Genomic DNA, 18,580 nt, shown 5'->3' with positions numbered 1-18,580 from the left:
GAATAAATTTTAATCTAAATTTTATAAATATAAAAGTTAACATATGCTCTAAAGGCACATGTTAAGGACACATGCTAAAAAATCTATATAAAAAATTTATATTTGAAAACGTAATAAACACATTAATTTTTAATTTTTAAAAAAAAATTCCACATTTAGCTCTTAACATTATCCTTTAAAATATTAGAAAATAAATTTTTCAAATAAGTACTAACAAGAAATAAATTGATAAAAAATCTATTTGAGATAAAAAAATCTATTTGAAAAAATATTATCCGATAATATTAGATTTTTTTAATTTTAAAATAAACTCAATTGAAAAAACTAAGAGAAGTTTAAGAATATTACAAAGCCTAAAATGTTTTATTTTTAGAAAATATATAAGAAGGAAAATTGTAGTCATTTTATTGAATAAAATCAGCATTTTATATATTAAAAAATAACAAAGAGATTGAAAATAAAATAACATAAAAAATAATTTAGATAAAATTTTAAACCTTGGAAAACCATAATAAATTTTTAAAATAGTTTGGAAAAAATTTCAAAATGGCAATTATAAAATTTAATTACATCAAAAAATTAACAAACTAAAATTACCAAAAAAATAATAATAAATAGACTAAAAATAAAACAAAATAAAAGGTAATTTACATATAAAGCTTAAACCATAGCAAAGTACCATTTGTTCCCTCTTAGAGGTTCCTCAAGTCATAAACATAACAACAAAGCTAATAAAATACCTTAAAACACAAGTTCCAAATCTTCACATTCAAGGTTTCAAAAGTCTAAGAGTGAACATATAAATTATTACTTAAATTAAAATATATGATCACTCTCATCATACTTTCTTATATCCTCTCTCAAGTTATCTTGAACTTTTAACAATGATCTCTTGAAGTGGATTAAGCACATCACCTCCACCAGCATGCCTCACAAATTCAGCAGGAGTGAGAAAACTTCCATGGCAAACACACACAATTTTCACATTTCTACGGCCTCTTCCATACTTGTAAAGAAAACCTTCAATTCTTCTTCCATTAGGTCCGGTTCTTTTGGTAATAACACTTGGCATTTCGTCAAGTGGGCTCTTTGCGGCCATTGTTTGGTTTTGAGGCCCAACAAGATGGTTTTGAGGCCCAACAATCTTGATGGAGCTCGATCCCTCAAGAAAGTTTCCGGCCTTTGTTTTGTTTTGAGGTCCAGCAAACATGCCCAAGCTCGGGCATACAAGCAAGTTCAGAATTATTGGTTGGTTTAGAGATCCAACAATGCCCGAGTTCAAGTTCGAGTTTTGAGTATCCATTGGAATTGTTCCTAATAAATTGTATAGATAAAAAAATAGTGTCATAAATTACCAATACTCAGAGAACTGTCGAAATGTCAGACATCAAACATTTCTTGTATAGATAAAAAAAATAGTGTCATAAATTACCAACACTCAAGAGAAGTGTCGAAATGTCAGACATCAAACATTTCTTTAACATCAACAATCAACCCGATCATATAAATTTAACTATAAATGCTAGAGTCTTTATCAAAACTATTATTGACAAATCCAATCAATAGATCATAAACTTAAAATCAGGTTTTCATAATTAAAGTTCAATTCTTAGACTAAGATTTCTTCCTATACTTGAATAAATTTCAAATTAAATGCAAAAATAGTTTAATAAATACACATTCAGATTTAGATACTCTTATGTTAAAATTAAAATTGAACCTAATGAAATTTAATGAAAAATCTCTCAATTAAATTCTAAACTCATTGAATCCCATTAATCATACATCTGAAAACTGTAATTTGAATGGAATTTATGGTTGCTACAAATAAGTTCTGAAAAAGTAAAGTTTGTTGCAAAATTTCCGGTACACTTCTCCACTCAACACAAAAACATAACCGCATTGATTTAACAAAGGGTTAAGTTCAACATTAACACTCCTAAATTTCACAATGTTAAACTTCAATTAATCACAATGTTCATTTACATTCAAATTATAATCAAATAAACAAGATTCTCATTAAATATACTACATGGTATTCATTAATATCATCTGAAAATTGTATTTAATAATGTTGAAAACCGCAATGAATAGTTCATAAATGTTGGCACAGTCTTATAAGAAAACATGTCATTTGTTAAACACAAAAACGTTTCAGAATCAGGAACATGTTCTGATACGACACGACAAAGCATGATAAAACCTTTGACAGTAAACACTCCATCCATGTGACATGCAACACTACAATCCATTAACCAATCTTTCACCTTTTTCTTTCAAAAATAAAAGTTTCATCTTTTAATCAATCAAAAAATAATTATGATCTCTAGATTCATATTATCATAATTGAGATTATATTCATGAAAATTTTCTAATTAATTGAAAAACAACCAAAAAAATAGAAGTAAAATTTATTTACCTTGACCAAGTTGAACTTCAGATGAAGTACCAGAAGAACCACCGCTCGTCGGCGGTGAAATAGGAACCACTTGATCTTTCTCCTTGTTCAAGACAATTCCGCCAACACGACGAACCAACGAGGTTGTTCGAATCAAACCATCAGCACGAACCAACGAGGTTGTTCGAATCAAACCATCAGCATTAGCACCTTGTTCCACTGGGTTGTTGTTATTACTATTCTCACCACCACCTTCACTTCCAGCACCTCTCTCAGCACCCCTCTCAGCACTGCGAGAGTTTCTTTCTCTGGCAGCCCTTGAATGTCTCCTCTTCTCCTTGTTCCTTCTCCTAGCTTCTAGTCTCCTCTGCGATTGCAATTCCTTTCTCCTTAACCATTCTTCTCGAGTCTCAGCCGGTTTCACCACCGGTAACGAACATGTTCTTGTCAAATTTCCAGCATCAGCACCAGCACCAGACCCACCTGCTGTTGCCGGAATCATCGATGCAGCTCTTTCGATCTTTCTCGCATTCGGGTCATACCCAAATCGACCGTTCGATGAAAGTCCAAGACTTAGTTCATAACTTTCTTCACTTTCACCGTCAATTTTCTCAGCATCCAACCGCGGTTGTTGTGGCTGAACATGCAGTGGTTGTGGCTGAACATGCGGCTGAACATGTCTCGCTGTCGGTAAAGGAACACGACAGCGGCTACGTTGTTCAGCCTCAACAGCTTCGGCGATGAACTTGTTGATGAGATCTCTGGTGTAATCCTTATTGCTACTCATCTTATTCGCCGACGAGATTGATGTGTCTAAAATCTGATCCTGTGAGGGCCTTTTATCCCCATCTTCCACCACTGCCATGTGGGAGAACAAGGTTTGGACAAAAAAAATTCAAGTAGGAGCAAACAAAAATTCAATCACACTGACACGTGAAATTGAAGTAAGAAACTTGTGAAATTGATTAACTGAATATGGTTCATGTTTTGATCAATGTTCATTTCAAGTGGGGATAAAATTTATGGCTTTCTTTGTTCAGTAGCCTGGTTTTGCAACAGCTGGAATGGCAAAATACACTCAATTTTTTTGAAAAAAGGTTACAACTTGGCATGTAAGTTTTAGAGAGAGAAAACTTATTGTGAAATCTAAAGAGAAAAAATTGAATTTATGAACAAGGGTAAAAATGAGATAAAAATTCATATGGTAAGTTGTAAAGTGTAATCCAAATACTAGATTCCTTTGGTATGAGATTAAACTATGGGCGATGCATATAGAAAAAACACTATAACCATATTAAAATCATTAAAAGTTAAAAAGAAAAGACCTATTATTAATATTAATTATTAAAAGAAATAAAATATTGATAAAGAATAAAGATTACTTAAGATAGCTCGTTTTTTATAATTATGTAAAACAAGATTACTTTTTTAATAAGGAACTTTCTTTTAAAAAAATAATTTATTTGTTACTTTTTTTTTTTACTAAAAAGTATTTATATTTAAAAAATGAAATGTTTTTTAAAATAATTTTTGATAAATTTTTTTGTCATTAAAAAATAATTTTAATTGATAATTATTAAAAATATATAAATAATAAATATTTCTAGAAAATTACTAATTTATAATAATCTATTTTTATGGGAATTTATAATAATATATTTATATTAGTTTATAAATGTTACGGTGAGAAGTACTTACATATTTATTTAACTTAATTATATAAGTATTAATCAGTTAACATTATACTAATATATATTAATAAGTTGTGTTAAATGTGCTTAAATCTATTTAAAATGTAAACTAGAGATATAATAATATTTATTTATTAATTCAATTTTAAATGATAATTAATATATATTAAAAGTTATAAAAAAGTTAGAAATTAAAATATTTTGAAAAAAATATCTATATAAATAGATTGATTATTTAACACGAAAGTAAAAAAAAAAATGTTTACTTTATAATAATAGATTATAAAATCTTACTTTATAATAAAATCTTATCCTTTCATTCTAAAAATTGGATAGTTGGTAACTTACAACTTTTTATATAAAAGAAATAGAAAAAATAATTAAAAAAAGAAAAATTGTGAAGAGTGAAGAGGAAGGTATAAATAGAAGAAACGGTTCAAGCGGGTATTCAAAATGACGAGAATACCCTTGGTTGATATTGGAACGACACGTGGAAGAACATGGGATTTGAAAAGTGAGACGTGGTGACTTGTTAGTGTGATGAGGTGGCAAGTACGAGACAAGTGTTCCTATTTTTTTGTGCATAGCTTTGTTTGTGGGTGTTGGTTGTTACGTTGTGGTTTGTCTTTTTGTTTTTTAAGAATGAAAAGGTTGCTGTTTTTGAGGATTGAGTGGGAAATTGTTGTGAGAAAGAATTGACACGTGTTGTTTTCGATTGGGTCAAAGTGATTAGACTACACGTGAGGGAATGAGAATGTGACACGTGTGGGAGAGGAGAAAGTGATGGGTATGTATCACAATTCACAAGGTTTTGGTTTTTGCTTGGAGTATTATGAGAAAAAAAAGGAAAAGTTAAGGAAATATTTTTGACCAATTTATCACTTTTTTCAATTTATATATAAATTAGTAATACTTTTTCTCTCATAAATTTTAAAATATCACTCTTTTAAATAAATTTTTTTATCAAAAAATCACCAAATCTATAGGATTCTTAAAAATTTTAATTGGATCTGCCAAATGTAATAAAGAGTCTTTATAAATAGGAGTGCGCCAATTGTTTTGAAGGGTCTTTAAAAAAATTTTGAATTTATTTATTTATAATTTTTTATTAAATAATAATATAAAAATTATTTTTTATTAAAAATGTAAACACATTTTTAAAATTTAATAATAGTTCAAAATATTAGTATATAAAATAAAATATTTATAACTAAACAAATTAATAATTTATTTTATAAAAATTAATACTATCTATTTTTGCAAAGAAATTTTAGGGAAGGAGTAAGTCGAGTGGTTAGGTTGAACGTGATCATTAGATCTTATGTCATAGAAAATGTTATGTTTTATTTTATTTTATTGGTTCCAATATCATTATATATATTGATCATATAATTAAAAAATATTTGATGAAAAATCTGATTTCAAACTAAGACTAAGAAGATGGATGATCTTACTTTAAGAGTTTGAGCTGGAATTCAGAGACAAAAAAAATATTAGAGAATGTTGTGTCAAACTATCTTTTTAGATTGGTAAACAAAGAGGTAGTCAAACAAGAGTGTGAGAAATTATTATAAAACAAGAATTTTCGGATGAGAAATTATTAATAGTACAAGAAAGGACATAATTTGCAAGTAAGGCCAATTACAAGGTTGCAAGGATGATCATGGAGGACTTCAACTGGAATAAAAGAAAGAAATTTTTAAGAGGTGTCATTCATTATCTCTGGGAAGATTCATATCTCTTCAAAATAGGATTTGATCAACTATTATGAAGATGTGTAACTAGAGAACAGACCTAAAGTATCCTATGGCATTATCACAATTCACCATACGAATGTCATTATAATGAAAAAGAAAGGCATCGAAAATTTCCCGATTAAGTTTCTATTGGCCTTCCATGTTTAAAGACTCCCATGAACACACTCAAAATTGTGACAATTGTTAGAGGGTATGAGAAACTTCAAAAAGAAATGAAGTGTCATTACAAAGCATACTTGAGGTAGAAGTATTTGATTGTTGGAAAATTAATTTCGTAAGACCATTTCCTCCATCTTACATCAATACTTACATTTTAGTAGTAGTAGTCTACGTATCTAAATGGATGGAAGTCATTATAACACCCAAAGCTAGCGGCAAAACGATAATAAAATTCCTTTAAAAAAACATTTTTGTCTGCTTTAAAAAATCGCAGATACACATAAGTGACAAAGAATCACATTTTTGTAACAGTCAGCTAGCCAAAGCTTTAGAACATTATGGTATTCAGCACAAGGTAGCATCTCCATACCACCCTCAAATCAATAGGCAAGCTGAAGTGTCCAACCGTGAAAGTAAGAGAATTCATGAAAATATTGTATCTTCATCTCGAAAAATTAGCTTCAGACCTTTTCAAATAGTTAATGGTAGGTCATGTCATCTTCTAATAGAATTAGAATATAAAGTTTATTGGGCAATCATATTCATATATTTTGACCAATCCCAAGCAGCAAAAAAAAAGGAATATTCAAATCCATGAATTAGAAGAAATAGGAGATCAAGCATATGAATCTTCCAAGCTTTATAAAGAAAAAAAAATCAAATATTACCATGATCACCGCTTCATCAGAAGAAAATTTATACCGAGAAAAGTGGTCTTACTCTTCAATTATAGGCTAAAATTATTCCATGGAAGCTAAAATCAAATTGTTGGACCTTTCAAAATAAGGAAATTAAATCGTACAGAACAGTGGAATTGGAAGATCCAATTTTGAAAATAAATTGGATTGTCGATGCTTAAAGATTAAAACCATATCTAGGTGGTGAAGCTGATAGAAACACGACAAATATCCCATTTAAAGAAGTTTGAAAGAAAAACGGACCTTTAACTAATGACGTTAAACAATCGTTTATTGAGAGGCAACTCGATCTTTCTATTTTCTTTACATATAACTTTTTGTGTACATGCACAACGGGACTTGGGCATGTTGTAATTTTGTACCGAGTACATGAGCATGCCCAAGTGTCCAAAACATTTAAGTGCTTATTAATCATGTTCCAGAACATATTTCCCTGAATAAATGCTGTGTGTTGAAATTGTAAATCAAACATGTACAGTAGGTACACGAAAAATTGCAGAAGTTGGCTAGGCGAGCTCTGGCGTTCACTTAGCCAGCATTGATGCCCACTCGTGGCTAAGTCAGCCATGTTGGTCTCTTAGAGAATCTTGGTGCTCATTAGGGGCTAAGCGAGTTTACTTGTGGCTAAGGTAGATTCTCAATTTTACAATCCCCATTCTAATGACATGTGGATATGTAAAATTTCTCTATAGGGGATGGAATGAAAGGATGATCAAATTTGAAGCCTACACAATTCCACTTCTTACCTTATCACGAGTCAAATGATAATCAGAGATCTCTATAATCGTTCCCTTACTATTACTAGTATCTATAGTAGGAAACTTCACCTCAACTTAGTTTTATCCCTTAGTTATTACTCTTTTTGCTTTGAAGAAATTCTCTACCAGCCAAGTAAGTTATTTTGACACCAGCCCTACCCAGAAACTCAATAACAACTTAGTAGTCACATGCATATTTATCCCTTGTTTTATACCGAATTCATTATACACTTCTGAAACTGCCTCCAAGCATTCATAATGCCTTGGCCTCAAATCTCATAGTTTTTTCTTGTCATGAAAGCCTTCACTAGTTAATGATGAGTGAATACCAACATTTGAACCATTTAAAATATATAGACCACATATTTTAGACCATTTAGCAATAATCATTTCATCATACAAAATTTCTAACACTTCACGTTCAACTCTAGTGCAATTTCCTAGATCATCAAACATACTTATAGATGACAAATTTAACTTTAGTTCTGGAACATTCCTCACGTTGCGAAGAAGAAACTCACGATCATCAAACATTTTAAGTTTTTCAAACTCTATTTACTTGGATATGAAAAAAACTTAAAATCAAGTTTTTCCAAACCACACAATTCACACCTCCACTTGTGTGTGAAGTTTTGAGTCCAAAAGGATTATCCTAAGAGAAAGGTCAATGATGATTTTGTTCAAGTTACGGTTTCCTTGGATGAGGATGGTTATGAGAATGTTGATGCACTAGTGGTATCGATTTTCGAGACTGAAGATATTTGGATCATAGACGCAAGTTGCTCTTATCAAGTCTTGGTTTTAAAAATAAAGTTTGAAAAACTTAGGCAGCGAAAACTAAATAGCAGAAAATATATTTCAGAATTAAAAAGTTAAGGGAGAAGAAGAACACCAAGAATAATAGAGGTTCAGTCAAATCAAAATAACCTACTCCTCTCTCCATCTTGATAGTTTATAATAATAATTGAAAGCTTTTAGTAGGAAAGACTCACAAACCCCCTTATACAAGGAAATTATGGTTGATCTTAAAACAAATATAGCAAGACGATGGATGTGGGGGGTTGCATCTTTTCTTTAATATATTTTTGAGAGTGAAGTGGTCAATCTTCCTTTCCAACAATAGTTTGAAGCGGTTAGTCTTTTTTCCTCAAACACAGACCTTGGAGCAGTTACTCTTCAAGTTTCAAATAATCTGAGCTTAACATCTTGGTTTTAACCAAGCTAACCAAAAATCTATGAGATTTTAATCGGGATGATCTCAAACCTATGAAGCTTTTAACACCAGGTTGAGCTTCAACCTGTCTTAGTTTTAATCGTGCTGACCAGGAATCTAGGAATATTTTAACACTCGCTAATCTTTAGCAAAACCTAGAACTGATTTCACAATCCCACAATATAAGCTTTTCATAGGATGAGCTTATAACCTAGATAAATCTTTAAATGGGCAGTATTTACTCAAGGTGTATAAAAATATTCCCTTGGTGAATTTTATAATTCTATCCTTTCCAAAATTATAGATATATCCTAACTCACAAAGGAACTTTTCTCACAAAGGCATTTGGCTAAAAAATTTAGTGAGGGAAAGTTAAATAAAACTTTAGAGAGAGTGTGAGAGAGATGAAAGTATCAAAACACGATTCTGAAGGCTTTGAAATGAGAAACGAGACATATATATATATATATATATATATATATATATATATATATATATATATATATATATATATATATATATATATATATATATATATAGCAAGATACTGGCTCAAAAAGAAATTTGCATTGAACGCATTTTACTGTTAACTAACCAACTAGAACAAGTTGCTAAATGATTAGATGATGCAAATATAAATTTGTAAGTTCTCAAAATGGAAATTTAAGATATCTTGTCGTTGCACATAATCGAGGCGCATTCAAACTTGCTTGGGTCTTAAGTTTGTGCATTTCTAATCGATTGGAAAATGTTCTCATCAATTAGAAAAGTCAAAATTTCACCCATGGCTTATTTGGTAAATCATTTTGAAAAAGGTTTTAGTGTGTGCGTGTGTGTGTTTTAGCCTTGTGCTTTAATGGAAAAGCCCTTTTGCTTTACATATGATCACTCACTTACTAAATTAGGAGATTACTTCTTTTTTACAAGCTTTTGACATTTGCTGCTATTTACATTTACATTGTTTGAGATCTCTTGATATGAGGATTTATATTATTTTCATTTACTCATTGGATAGTCAAGTTTATCAAACCATAATACTTATGTTTGCATATTTAACCGCTTAATAGTTCATGCTTGACTTATCATAGTTGTTATTAGAGTTGTCATCATGGTGGTTGTCATCATCAAAAGTAGATATCATATTACCTGCAAAAAGAGGTTCCACATTTCCCCCCTTTTTGATGATGACAACCCATCTCTCAGGGGAAGTGGTAGTAGAAACAATACACTTTAGGAGTATATAACTCCCCCTGAATTAGATAGAAAATATACCCTTCCTCCAAGAGTATACTTCTCCCGCTTTGTCAAAATAAAAAAGACGGATAAAGATGCATTGCGAGTAGTAAATATGTAAAACAAGGTAAATTTAGACATTTAAGAAAAGGAAAACATCACACTCATATTATTACGAAAAATTCAAAAGGGAAATTTTGTGAGAAAAGATTTGAATTTAAAAAGCACAAAGAAATAAAAACTTATAAGTAAGTTCATGTATTTGTCATAGGTCCTCATTTTTTGAGATCGCCTTCTTCATTTTACTTCTCTTGTTATGACTTGGAAAATTTCCCAAACTTTTTTTATGTCTATGTATTCTATTTCTTCTTCTTCTTATTCTTCTTCTTCTTTTTCTTATTCATTTTCCTAGTCAACTCTTAGTTCCTCGTATCTAATTTTGATCTTTATGTTTATGAGGATGGTATAATCTATTATTGTTGGATAAAATTGATCTTTCTCCTCGAGTATCAACAATAAAAGTCCTCAATATTTTATAATTATTGCCCCATATGGAAGATCCGCTGAAGGTTTTTCTATAGAGAGGGACATGTGATGGAATATTTCATCCACCCAATTTGTTGGTATGTTTTGGGTGAGGATCCAAAGAGGGACAATATCATTCTTGATGAAAAAGTTAATATTGATATTTTTTTAAAGTAAAATTCTTGTCAAGAGATAGTGAAGTTTTCGTACTTTTGGTTTTACCAGGGTTGTTTTGAAAGAAAAACTTCTTTTCCCCATGGAATTGTATACAAGAGAGTTTAGAGCCATGTTTCGTTTGAAGTTTTTGAGTTCTTAGAGTTTTCAAGCTTGAAGGGTGTTCCTAGGAAGGGTATTTCAAACATTCTTCCAAATCATTCTCTATGAATTGTTATCTTCGCGTTTTTACTGATGATATTATGGTTTTTTCAAGAATGTTCAGGTTGGTGTAGAATTCTTGTACTAGATGTAGGAAGATTCTATCAGGTTATTTGTGCAGAATGCTCTTAGTGAGGCTTGATAGATGTGGTAATATGGTTTGTACCCTCTCATGAAGGTCTCGTCCATAAACCAAGGATCTATAACCTTTTTCTCCAATATCATCTTCTTTTCTTCTTCACATTTATTCATCATTGCAGCTATGATGGTGATTAGTGGTTTTTACACGTTTATTTACCGTTGATTTTACTTATCTTTGCTTTATTTTGTCAAGCGTTTATTTACCGTTGATTTTACTTATCTTTGCTTTATTTTGTCAAGCGTTTTACTTCATTCTTCTACATTTTAAGCCTTGGTTGTGTCTCTTTAAGGTTCTTAGGTTTGGTTAGATATTCAAGAAAGATCGGAGCAAAAACCAGAAAAAATTCCGAAAATTCGAAAAAGTTTTATGCACGCTCTAGGGGGTCTTCCACAACCACCCGTGGTAGCTACCACTTCCAGTGGTAGCCTGACAGCATGAATTTCAAAATCTCAGGGGTCTGCCACAGTCGCCCGTGGTAGCTACCACGACCGTGGTAGGAAGTGTGGGACTGGAAAAAGAAATAGGCACTATATAAAGCTGCCACGGTCGCCCGCGGTACCTGCCATGGCCCGTGGCGGTCCATTACGTTGATTTCCATCTTTTCTTGTTTTTGGGTCAAGTTTTGATCTGAAAGGGTATTTTTGGCATTTCAAACCAGGTCAATTTATTTCTCACTATTTAGGAGAGTAAATAGCAGAAAATAAATTACAAATTTAAAAAGTTAAGGGAGAGGAAGCAACCAAGACTTATAGAGGTTCACTCAAACCAAAAGAACCTAATCCTCTTTCTAAGAATTGATCTTGAGAATTTTTAATAATAATTGAAAGCTTTAGTACAAAAGACTCAGGAACCCTCTTTTATAAGGAAATGATGGTTGATCTTCAACCAAACATTCTAAGTTCTCAAAACGGAAATTTAAGATGTCTAGTCGTTGCATAGAGTCAAGGCGCGTTCAAACTTACTTGGGCTTTAAGTTTGTGCATTTTTTATCGATTGGGCAAATATTCTAATCGATTAGAAAAGTTAATATTTTGCACATGGCTTATTTAATTGCTCCCAAATCATCTGATACAACTTCCAGATGTTTTTCAAAGTTTTTTTTTGGTAAATTGTTTTGAAAAATGTTTTAGTGTTTGTTTTAGCCTTGTACTTTTTGGGAAAATCCAATTTGTTTTACATATGATCACTCACTTACTAAATTAGGAGATTACTCATTTTCTACAAGTTTTTGCCATGTGTTGCTATTTATGTTGACACTATTTGAGATCTCTTGATAAGAAGCTTTAGATTATTTCCATTTAATTTTCCCTCATTGGATATCCAAGTTTATTAAACCATAATACTTAAGTTTGCATCTTTAACCTCTTAATCATTCTTTCTTGACTTATCATAGTTGTCATTAGAGTTGTAATCATGGTGATTGTCATTAATAAAATTAGATGTCATATTACCTGCAAAACAAGGTTCCACAAATCCTTTTTAAAGTGACTGGTTTTGTGACACTAAAACATTTTACCTTTGACTTGTCAAACTTCTTTGATTTGGAGGTCCATCTACACTCATTTTCTCCTCTTGAGACACTCAAGCCTTCACCCCTATCTCCAATATTCAAATTTTCACCTTTGAAAATTAGTTGGATTTTACCGCCATCTGAACTTCATCAAAAGTGATACTACCTTCTTTACCTTAAATAAATGCATCCTTAAAGTGTTTAAAGGATGTAGGTAATGAACTCAACAAGAGTAGAGACTTGTCCTCATCATCAATCTTCACTTCAATATGTTTAAGATCATCAATAATTTTGTGAAATTATGTAAACGTCTCCACTATAGATTTGATCTCCTCTATTTAGAATGAGTAGAGTTGTTATTTCAGATACAACCCGTGAGCCAAAGACTTGGTCAAATACTATGATTCAAGTTTTTCCCACATCACACTCACAGTTACCTTCTTGACGACTTATCTTAGAAATTTATCCCCAAGGCATAAGATAATGGCACTCCTGGCCTTATCCACCATCTCAGCCTTCTGTACGTGTGTAAGTTATAATTCCCCAAATTTAATTAAATTGGTTAGTTAAATTATCGAAGGATCTAAAGATTGGCTATGGTCGAATTTGGAATGTCGGTGTTATTTTAAGAAGCGTATTTGAATTTATTAAGTTAAAAGTCGGGTTTTAGTCAGCAGTCGAAGAATAATATTAAGAATAATATTATTTACAAGTCGGAATTTATTATATTGTTGGAATATTAATAAAAGTGATATTTTGATTTAATTGGAGTTATTTATCTTATTGGGCCTAAATTGGTTTGTGAAACATAGTAAAGAGGAAATGTTAAAGTCTAAGCCCAATTGGAATGATAAGTTAGAGTTTTAGAGAATGAGAAGTGTAGTGTTATCATTTTGGGAGAAAAATAAAGTTTGAAGAGAAGGAGGCAAGCCAAGAGGAACAAGCTTGGAGATTCCATCCATGATGCCAAATCAGAAGTGTGAATCGGAGACTCATAGTGTTGCCATCAATTGATAAGGTAAGGGTGAGGTTCTTTCATTCTAAAGGGATGTCTGATGATAGTTCATGGTGGGATTTAAGGGTTATATATATTGAATCATTTTCTTGATAAATGTTAGGTTTTGAGTGAAATCAATTGGGATTTTGTGAATTGTTGTTTTGAATGATGTTATAATGATTGCCCATGAGTAGTAACATGCTAGGTATCACTAATATGTGCTGGATTTGGTCTGGAATGAGATTTTGGGTGATTTTTGATTGGAACCCGTAGCTGTTAGCTGAACTGAGATTTTGATTTTTGTTCAGTTCGCCCCGCGAACAGCAGAACTTCTACCATCGCGTCGCGAACATGGATGGCGCCGTGAACTGTAGGAAAATTTGGGAAAATTTCTGTCATCGCGCCGCGAACTGAAGGTAGATTTGGGAAAATTCAAGTATCTTTGGAAACTCTTGTGAATCTTTTTCTTGAATTGGATTGTTGTATGATGTAATTGTTGTTGTGAGATGAATTGTTGTTGTATGATGATGCAACCTAATGACGTGATAATGACGTGATGCATTCTTATGAATGTTGGTGATTTTGTTGTTGTTGAAGTTCGACATTATATTGATGATGTTTGATGGTGATTTTGAATGATGTTGTGACGTATTGTCCGTGTTGTATGTGTTGTGTTGTTGTGGATGTTGCATTCATTTTGTCCCATTCATTTGCATAAGCGACGGTGGCCTTTTGGCAAAAGCAACGGTTGCCTTATTGGCAAATAGTGACGGTGTGCCCAATGGCAAAATTGAGACGATGGGAATTTAACTCTAAATTGGTACCACATGCATTTGCATAAGTCGAGTCGCATTGAAATGGCATGTGGTCTTATGCTCAATATGTGTTTATATGATGTGGTGATGAGACGTTGTTGAGACGTAGCGATGAGATGCTTGTTTTATGTATTCGTATTATACTTGTGAATGAAATAAGATGTTATACTTGTTACTTGACAATCTTACTGTATTGCTAGATGTTTAGCGAATTGAACTGTATAACATGTTATGTGATGAGAAGTGGTGATATATGTATGATCCTTACTACGCTTTGAATATTATCATACGTTTCTTTATCGTGAATGATATCTCACCCCTTCTGTTTGAATGTTACCCTCCGTTGGTAACGTGCAAGTGATGACGTGGAGTAGTTGTGTACCTTATAGCTCGAGTCGGTGTGTCGATGCTCTGATACGTAGCACTCGGGGAGATGTCGAATTACTTGCTTATGTCTTGCTTCTTGTTGTTTACCTTTTGTTGGCTTTCATCATTATGTTATGATGAGACTTGTTGGATATATTACACCATGTTGGCCATGATGTTATGACTTAGATTGTTGTTGATATTCGATTTCCGCTGCGATGTGATTACTTTTTGGCATTGATGATTAATGCATTGGTTATTGCCCTCCTTTATATGTGTTATGTATCTATGTTGATGAGCATGATATACGAATGTGTTATTAGTCGATTAAATGTGACACCTCGAATCATGATGCTTGAATTGTTTTTAAGATTTTTGCACTCTGATTTTCCTGTTTATTTCGGGGTAGATTTGGGGTGTTACATAAGCATTGTAGGCATCAATGCTCCACTCTTCAAAGCATCAATACACTTCTCTTGGATTAAAATAGCGTTCATCTTAACTTTTCACATCCCAAAGTCGTTGTTTCTAGAAAAGATTTCGATCTCCCACTTACACATGATGCTCACTTGTAAATGATACCCCTTTTCCCCGTGGTGGGCGCCACTTATTATGAAACTGGTAGAATAATTAATCAAAAGAAACTGCTTATGGTTCAATAACACCAAGGAATTTGATGTGTGGGGACAAAAAATAGTAGCGACCAAAATAAATGGGCTTCAGCAATAATAACCCATTAGCAAAAAACATAATAGAAGAAAATAAGACGAGAAAGACAAAAGGTTTTGTTTACCTAGTTCAATCAAAAGATCTACATCTGAGGGAGAGAGCATCTTTCTAATTCACTATACTCAAAAAGTTGTTACAAGAGATTACAAATGAGTTACAAGAAAATAGTTTTTGCCTTCAGAATTACCAAGAACAAACTCATATTTTTTACCCAAGTATTTTCCAACTTCTCTAACTCCCAATATATGAAAACTCAAATGCAATGTGTCAAGAAGTATTGTCTGACCCTTCTAGATAACTCTAAAAGATTTCCTTAAACCCTAAATCCAACCGATCCATAACAAAATCCAAAACAAACTCATTAATTGACGGAATAAAATATTATAAATATCTTATAATATCTTTTACATTAATTCAGACTATTTCTAAATGAATATAAAATATATATCCGATATTCTAACATCAATGAATGAACAGATCCGTAAATCGAATCGACCAAACTAGATATCTACGAACTGTTCGAACCAAACATTTTTTATTCTCTCCGGCTTTTTGATTTTTGACAATCTCAAAACATATTTTCTTTCTATTCATCACTTAAGGTTTTAAAGAATACTTATACATTTTTTTCATGAAGATTGTCGTAGTGCCAAAAGATCGAAAAACTCTTGTGAGAGTTTTATTATAAATGGTATAGTGCTTCACTTGATTTATTCAAGAGTGTAATTCTCTTATGAACAGTATATGTAAAGACTTAATAGTTGCAAGCTAAATTTAGAAAAAGATTGAGTGAAAATTCTTGAGTGTAGCTTGTTTTAAAAGCTCTATTGGATTGTTGAAGGCTCACAGGCTGATCATGCAAAAGCTCAAATTTGATATTAGTGAAACTCTCAGGATAAACTCTTGGTAACAATAATATGCCAAGTAGTTAGGTCGAACCTATATAAACATCTAATACACTCTCTAAATTCTTCTCTTTTTAATTTTTATAAATTATTTTTATTTTCATTGAATTTCTCTTCATCTCATTAATTTTTTTTTTTGGGAAATTACGCTAAATTTCCTTGAAGTTTATTAGACTAACATTGACACCAACTCTATTATTTTTAGTAAAAGTAAATAATCGTAGATATAGTTAACAATTATCTATGGATTTTGTATATCACTAAAAAATGCTGTTGATATATCTAAGTTTAAGGAAGGTTAGTCCAATTTTAAAATTAAAAGAGATATCAATGTCGTTTTAACAGATTTTAAGGGGGATTAGGGTCGTTTTCCCTTTTTTTTTAACCTCTAACATTAACAATTTTAAAAGTAAAAGAAATTTTCAATTAATTACAAATTTTAAATATTATAATTTTTATTTTGTTTGTTTACAGTCAATTCTTCAACATAAATCATTTGTATGAAATTTTTTATCAAATATTTTACGTTAAGGTGATTCCTTGTTTTGGAAAACGTTTTTTTATAAGCACTTTAAAATTTTGAAATATATATTGAGTTTGAATGTGACAGGTGGTTTCCTAAATATATGTGGAAAAATTTTCGCAAGACCAAATTATCATATAATTTAATAAAATATGTTTTTCAAATAATGGGTGTCATTTTAGTCCGTATCATAGCCAAATTTGTCCATACTATATTTTATTTTCTCATTTTAGCCTGTAGTCTGTTAATTGTTATGTTTACCAGTTAAATTGGCACATTTCATACTCATTGGAAAATCTAGCTCGATTATATCAAGCATTGACTTCACATACAATAAGCATTTTTTATTCTAGTATTAAAATATTATTATTTAAAGCTTTATATGAAATGAGGTATAAAACTTCTCTCCGGTAATTGTAAGTGGTTATAATATAGTTCTTTTTTGGTTTTGAACTGTGTATCAAAGTTGAAGAATTCTTAGTTTTTTTAACGATATATCTTTTGCTTAAAAAAAAAAATTGTACGTAGAATCATGTTTAATTTGAATTGAAAAAGTAATAAAAGATTTAATAAAATTAACAATAATTTATAAAATGAGTATGATTTATTTTTTGTATTTATCATATTTTACTTTATCATTGTTAGATCAATTTTGTAATTATTTAACTTTTATGTTTACAATTTATATTTTACTATCTATTTTATCTTGTATTTGTTTATTTGGTATTCTTTTTTAAAAATTATAATATAACTAAATATCAACTTAAATATTATTATTTATTAAAATTTAATTAATAATATTAAATTTCAAAATTATGTTGAAATTGTTTAATTATTTTATTCCATAAATTCATTATTACTAATAATGCTGCATTAAATTCTAAAATTATAAATTTTAAAATTCTCTAGCAAAATATGAATGGAAAAAACATATATTAAAATAATTAAAATAGAACATTGAGGAGGTATAAATAAGGGTTCAATATTTAAAGGTTTGACCGAAATTCAATCAATGTTAAATTGATACTAATTAAAATATACTGAAAAATAATTTTATTATTGATTTTTACTATATTACTTATATTACTATAAAAAACAATTTTATAATTTTACAGTATTTATTTTTTGAATATATTATTTTTCTATTATCTTTGGAGGTTTGTTAATACTCTTTAATTAATATTTAAGATTTTTTAATATTGACTAGAACATCATACCTTTACCCTAAACTTTTATACTAAAAGGATAAAAATTTCTTTCAATAAATTGGATACAAAAATGAAATATATTGTCTTTATCATCAATCAAATATAATATCAATAAAAATTAATTATTATAATTTAATACATAATTTTACATCTTAAAAAGATTAATTCTTTTAATTATAAAAAAAATTATGAAAATCAAATACATAAAAGAATAGTATTTTTCATATGTTTTTATAGAACTTATAAGGGAAAAATAAATTTAAAAAATTACTTAAAAACATCATATGGAATAACATCACATAAAACATCACCACGACAAATATATAATTTCTTGTTGTAAACATTCCACTGTCTTAATCTACTTGAAAACATGCCTCTTTCATTGATACTCCCTCATGTCTCATAATAAATGTCTCATTTGCATTTGTCTCAGAAATCTCTTTAGAATATCAATGCAACATTTATTATTTTTTTCCACTAGTATATCCCTATATATTAACTTTCACGTTTTTCAATTACTTCACTACCTATAATAAATAATGGTATTTTAATAAATGATACTAATTTTGTCATTAAAA

General features: G+C 30.4%; 1 protein-coding gene across 2 annotated transcripts; it reads right to left on the bottom strand.

Annotated features, from left to right (window-relative positions):
- Positions 1 to 626: 626 nt before the first annotated feature.
- LOC131608889 (ninja-family protein Os07g0602900-like) lies at positions 627 to 3,567 on the bottom strand. 2 transcript variants are annotated; one of them, XM_058880474.1, is made up of 3 exons: positions 2,578 to 3,567; positions 2,420 to 2,541; positions 627 to 1,314 (listed from the first exon to the last, which is right to left on the bottom strand). In XM_058880474.1, the coding sequence occupies exons 1-3, from the start codon at positions 3,261 to 3,263 to the stop codon at positions 866 to 868; spliced, it is 1,257 nt and encodes a 418-aa protein (XP_058736457.1). In that variant the 5' UTR covers positions 3,264 to 3,567; the 3' UTR covers positions 627 to 865. The 2 variants fall into 2 exon arrangements, with proteins under 2 accessions (XP_058736457.1, XP_058736456.1); XM_058880473.1 differs by having other exon boundaries at positions 2,420 to 3,563.
- Between the last annotated feature and the right edge of the window lie 15,013 nt (positions 3,568 to 18,580).

This window comes from Vicia villosa, linkage group LG6 (genome assembly GCF_029867415.1).
Source record: "Vicia villosa cultivar HV-30 ecotype Madison, WI linkage group LG6, Vvil1.0, whole genome shotgun sequence".
Taxonomy (NCBI): Eukaryota; Viridiplantae; Streptophyta; class Magnoliopsida; order Fabales; family Fabaceae; genus Vicia; species Vicia villosa.
This window is presented reverse-complemented; position numbering and strand designations above follow the sequence as displayed.

Coding starts and splice junctions, on each gene's coding strand:
- LOC131608889 (XM_058880473.1), bottom strand. CDS start 3,263: ATGGCAGTGGTGGAAGATGGGGATAAAAGGCCCTCACAGGATCAGATT. Junction 1,315..2,419: donor TGAAGTTCAACTTGGTCAAG/GTAAATAAATTT, acceptor ACAATTTATTAG/GAACAATTCCAATGGATACT.